The sequence below is a fragment of the Chinchilla lanigera genome, unplaced genomic scaffold (genome assembly GCF_000276665.1).
Source record: "Chinchilla lanigera isolate Chin_1 unplaced genomic scaffold, ChiLan1.0 scaffold00048, whole genome shotgun sequence".
Taxonomy (NCBI): domain Eukaryota; kingdom Metazoa; phylum Chordata; class Mammalia; order Rodentia; family Chinchillidae; genus Chinchilla; species Chinchilla lanigera.
Window position 1 is genome coordinate 7,359,565 of NW_004955449.1, and position 6,000 is coordinate 7,365,564.

At 33.6% G+C, this 6,000-nt stretch overlaps 1 protein-coding gene across 1 annotated transcript in view; it reads right to left on the reverse strand.

The window, feature by feature from the left end:
* The window catches only part of LOC106149549, a 196,168-nt gene extending 192,088 nt beyond the window's left edge, over nucleotides 1-4,080 (reverse strand). Inside the window, exons 1-2 of the mRNA XM_013518693.1 lie at nucleotides 4,015-4,080; nucleotides 3,003-3,132 (exon numbers count right to left, since the gene is read on the reverse strand). Of these exons, the coding sequence (XP_013374147.1) occupies nucleotides 3,003-3,038 (36 nt within the window). The 5' untranslated portion in view covers nucleotides 3,039-3,132; nucleotides 4,015-4,080. The remainder of the gene's footprint in view (nucleotides 1-3,002; nucleotides 3,133-4,014) is intronic.
* Between the last annotated feature and the right edge of the window lie 1,920 nt (nucleotides 4,081-6,000).

Sequence of the window (6,000 nt, forward strand, 5' to 3'; positions counted from 1 at the left end):
TTACTGAAAAGGGAAGAACTTGTTTTTACTGACCGTCCTTACTCTTTTTTTTTCCTTGTCAATCCTTTTTAAATAGCATTTGTCTTTAATATTCATCAGCAGCTGATCTGACCCAGGACCACAATATCTGTGATTGTTTTTGCATTTTCTTTTATTTTTTTCAACAGTGTTGAAGAATATTCTGTCTCTATTCAACCAATCTGAAAGGTGGTTTTAATAGGAGCTCTCCAGAGAGGCAAATCCCCTGTCAGAGGTGTGCATACATGTATGTAAAATGCTGCCCACCTGTTTCAGCCTGCTGAACTGCCCTGCAAATTTCAGAATTTTCAGCTTCTACAATTCTGTAAGCAGTTCCTTAGAACAAATTATCTCTGTCAGATTTTCCGATGTTCTCAGTTCTCAGTTAGAAGTTTTGCTAAATCTTCTTCCTGTGCTCTGAAGTTTTGATGTCTGTGGCTCAGGAGTGTTCTATGCCTTTTTTTAAATCTATATCTTCTTATGTTGTGAAAACTAAAAAGTCAGACTCAGGATTTCAGAGTCTATGTTTACTGCAAACAAGTACGGTTTCACAATGCAAGAAAATAGAGACTGTGATGATTCAGTGTGTGTTAACTTGGTCAGGTCCTAACACCTTGTTTTTGGTCAAAAAATTGCTGGGTGGGTAATTTTAAGATATAATTAATCTTTAAAGCAATATACTTTGAGTAAAGCAGATTATTTTCCATTAAATGGGTGAACCACATTCAATCAGTTCAAGGCCTTAAAGAAAAGGTTTGTGTAACCAAAGGAAGAAAGAATTCTGCTTTTAGATTGAAATATCAGCTCTTCCTTGAATATTCAGCCTGCTGAACTGCCCTGCAAATTTCAGAATTTTCAGCTTCTACAATTCTGTAAGCAGTTCCTTAGAACAAATTATCTCTGCTTCTACCTCTCTCATTCTTATCTCTGCTTCCATCACCTTCCTTTCCAACTTGTCTTCAGACATTTTATAAGGACCGTTATGACTGCATCTGGCCTACTTGGAGGATCCAAGATAATCTCCTCATTACAGTACCCTTAACATAATGCAATCTACAAAGTTTCTTGTGCTCCATAAATTAAAATAGCAACAAGTTCTGGGATTAAATCATAGTCTTAATTTTAATAGTTTCACAGGCTCAAGTTTTGAGAAATTTTTTCTAGAAACTGTATGCATTTATTTAGCTGATCTATGGAAATAAAAATATTTGGACCACTTCAAGTTCCCTGGGAAGCTTTTCATTCAGACTGAAAGATAATATAAAAAAGACTCAAATATATCAAAATAATTCAGTAAAAGGAGTCCACAGAAATTTGTTTTGTTCAAATGAATTTATCCCTTTCTTTATGAACTCATTTAGAATATTTTAACTGGCCACCCTTTTTGTTTTAAACTTGGATTACCATACTTTAAAAAATTTTTCACCAATAACAAGCTTTGTAATTGGATTTCTCTGTCTTCTTGAAATACTGTGAACAACAACAAAAAAAAAGAAACAAAGGAATACTGTGAGTAAACACTGAACTCTCTCTTTCCTTTAGGCACTGTAAGGTGTTCCATCCCCACCTTGTATCTACACTGATTGAGTCATTACTTAGATCCTTTCAAGATTGGTATTAAACATTGTAATCTAGAAGCTGGGTTTGCATAGTAGGTTCATATTTGTCACATTACCAATGTTGCTAGGTCACTTCAGTGTGCAGAAGTACAAAAACAAATATTAAGATTTCTTTAAAATAGGTTTACTTATTTATATTTCCACTTTTAACATGGACACTTCCGTTTAATTTTAAATTATTTAAAAATTGAACTGTTTTTTTCTCATAGTGAAATACTTCTGACTAAATAAACATGCCTATGTATTTTTTGTATAACAATCCCAAAATAGGCTAAAAGAGATGTTAACATTAAATATAAAACACTAAGATAAGTTCAACTTTCCCTATATAGTAATTTCCTCTTCCAGGAAGCATCCCAATAGATATATACACACAATGTACTTTGGTGCAGACTCATTCATAATTTACTACATGGCTACAGAAGTATTTATTCGATGTATGATTTGTTGCAGTTTATTTCAAATTCAGAGCATTATCACTCCAACAGATGACAGTTGTATATTCTTAGAAACTGTCATTTTAGATGCTGCTATTTAGATTCTGGTGGAAAGTGGTAGAAAGTAGCATTACTGGTCCATTTCATGAGATATGGAAAGAGAAAAATCAGCAATTTAATCTCCAAAGCCCCGTCTAAGTGTCTCACTTAGCCACCATCTGGTCTGTCTGCCATGGCTAGATGCGAGGTTATATGCACAGGATTCATATGTACAACTTCAGCTTCAGCAAAATTCCGTTTTCCATATTCACTTTCAAACAATGTTAAAATCTGTATATGTTCACATATTCAATTAAAATTTAACTTTACAAATCCTATTCTGATACATTATTTTATTTACCTTCTTCACTTTAATAAGATGAAAGCTTATTTCATTTTATATAACATAATATAAGTTTAGTATATCTTCTTACATATTGTTGATAATGTTTGCAAATGTAAATATTAATTCCCAGTTAGTATCGTTAGTTCATACAGCAAATTTTTTTGTTCAAGGAGGATTTTGAGGATGACATGTAGTATCTTGGAATGGAATATTTTTGCTAAGTCAGTACATAGGCAAAGTTTTTTTGAAAATTTACCTAAGGCTCTCTTTTTGCATATCACTATATATATGTGTATTCAGAACCCTTTTGAATTATACTCTAACGAAAAATTTTAATGTATCTATTGTTAAAATGCTTTGCACATTCAACCTTATTAAAATATTAAATAAAAATACATCAGCAACAAAGTAATTAAATTAGAAAAACATTTTTGCAAAAATGTGTAAGACTTGTGCCTTGAAATATTTCTACATATTTCAAATAAAAATTTTTCTGCAGAATCAGAACAATTAAGATTGCCTAGCTGATTAAAACACACTTACTCTGGATTTGGTGGTATAGGTCAGTGATTTCAGCATTCAGAAGTCTGAGTGAGAAGGATCTCAAGTTCAAGGCCAGCTCGGGCAATTTAATGAATTCAAGACAAACGATGTAGGTAGTGAATTTCTGTGTCTGAAAAACAAAGACAAAACAACAACAAAATCATATTTATAGAAAACTAGATTATATAATTGTTACACACATTAGTAACCATATTTTCTTTTTAAAATTTCTGTTCTATTTTATTTTTACTTTTATTTTCACTTTTACTTTAGAGTTTAGCTATAAATTCTAGTACATAAATGAAATCAGTCAGAATAAAAGGATAGCACTGCACCAACTGACAATTTTGTGTGTAGTAACTGTCTTCATTAATATAAAATAACAACACATAATTATTTGCTAAACAGAAATTTGTGTCATTATGTATTCCCTTACATCTTTTAAAGACTACACAGATTTTCTTTGAATCTTTTTAGTCTTCACACTTTTTACGAAAAATGAACAAACATTAAAATTACTAAATTAAAAAAAAAACTATCTTCAAGCAGTTATTTCTTACCTAATGCTCCACCACGAGTACAAAATTTTAGTTTTTTTATAATATCACACTATGTAAAGAGGTAATAATTATTGTTTATAAAACAGGTAATTCATGGAGTTTTAAGTAACATATAAATATTTTGCCAGAGTCATTCTCTTTCCAATAGAAGCACACACTCCAGGAAACTATTCAGATGTAAGTTTTTTATGTTTTCAGAACAATCATTTTGTTTGCATTGAAGTATTTTGTTTTGTTTGTTCATGGTTCCTAATCCAAACCAACATTTTTGAGACGCTAAGATCCAAACACATTTTTAGATTCAATATATCTGTGTTACGTATTTGTTGAATCCTCCTACTCTGAGCTTCTGTTTGAAATTCTTTATCGTCAAAAAAGTGTATAGAACACACAAAGCCACATGCATATTTTGAAATAGAATGCCTACTTGTCTTATGCAGTATAGGACTCACTTTGAAGAGGGAAATTACACCAATGTCTTTCGGTGAAGAGCTGAGCGCTCTCTCAGATGTTCTGAGTCCTTTATCTTTACAGACAGCTATGACAAAGTCCAAAGTCTCCTGGATAATGCCCAAACTGTTCAGTCTAATTGTACCGCAATCTGCAGGGCTTCTGGTACTTCCGGAAAAACGCATTCCCGAAGCGCTTGGAGACTTGATGTGTATGTGGCTCAAGATAACTTTAGGAACAGGGGAAGAGGAGAAACTCACCACCTGTAAGACTGCTATCACCTAATGAGGAGGCAAACTCAGCTCTTACATTTAGAAGCTCATAGTCAGACGTGGTAGTGATCAATAAATAGGAGGGCTCCTTACATGTGTGTTTGAGTATTTTAATGCTTACTTTCATTCTCTTTCTCTATCTCTCTTTCTCTGTCTCTCCCCCCCTCTCTCTATTTCTCTCTGTCTCTCTGCTCTCTGTCTGTCTCTCTCTCACACACACATACACACACATATACACACACACACAAACACAAACAAACACAAGCACAAGCACACGCCTTCGCGCGATTACTCCAGCTGATGGAGTGGGTTTATTGCGGGTCTTCGGATGTCTTCGAGATGTGACTATATAATGGTTCCTAGAACCAAGTAGAGAAAACTATAATTTTGAATGATCTCTCTTTTATCAATAGTAAACTATAAATTTGGGACCATGACTATGCACTATTTTACAAGTGGGACTTCAATGATCCCTCTAATCCTAGAACAGGGACATACGTGTTGAAGGCTGATATGGATGTAAGACAAAAAAACAGGACACCTGATAATTCTATGATACTTTATAGGAAATATTAAGAGATATAAGGGGGACATGGCATTCAACAAATAATCAATTGTGATTCATAACTAAGAGGCCGACAATGTCAGCCCAGACCATGGAGGAGAGGCAGGGAGGAAGAAGAGAATGAAAAAGCTTCAGTGATTTGTCCAGACTGGCTCCTCGTCCAGTCCATCCATTTTTTGGTTTGTATCTCAAGCCATGTTACAGAAAATAAAACTTTCTGAATTTATAATGGGATTTTGTCATCATTTTAAAATTTTTTACCTCCAGAAAGAAAGTTGGCAAGATTAATTTCGTATGAGCAGATGCTTAAAATCAGATGTATTTATTACCTCATAGTTTCTGTGGTCAGAGTTCAGCTAAGTCATCTACTGTGAGTCTCAAAATCGGCAATCAATGTATCAATCAGGCAAGGTTAATGGTGGAAGCCTGGTGATAGAGACGAGATGAAAATGTCAAACACAATCCATTTCTCCATGGATTTTATGACACAACGGAAAAGTTCACTAGTGAATGGGTGAGATCAGTATAATACATTATTTATGATATGGAAAAGTTAGAATTTTGTGATTGATTGGCTGTATCTAGTATGTCACAGAAGCCAGTCAAGAAAGACACCGGGGTTTTGATTTAAGCAATTTTGTGGCTTGTGTGTCATTTGGTGATTTGAGTATATGGGACTAAAACCAATTATTTGCCTTTAAGAATGCTTTCTCAGAATAATAAATCATTTAATTAATGCCCATGTACTATATTCTGCTTTCTACTATACATTTACATATAAATAAATATGTACCAGCTTCATAAACAACTTTACTAGAGAACCAGCTTGTCCCTTCTTGCTTATCCTTAATTAGCAATATCATTCCCTTGACATGGCTGATTGAACCAAGCATAGCTATCCAGCCTCAGAGGAGCCAATCTATAATCTAATCAGAATTAATCAGATTCCCTTTTGAGAATTTGAACTAAGATGCACAGAAACCTATTAAGTTGCTAGCTGAGGTAATGGCAGATGATTAGTGTAAAGGTCCATGAACTGCTATAGCTGAGCTCCTTAGAGCTCTGTTGCAAAGCTTGCTGAAATACAAATGTTCTATTTTTCTTCAAATTAAAAAAGCTAAGATAATAAATCCTGTTATCTTGGGCTATAT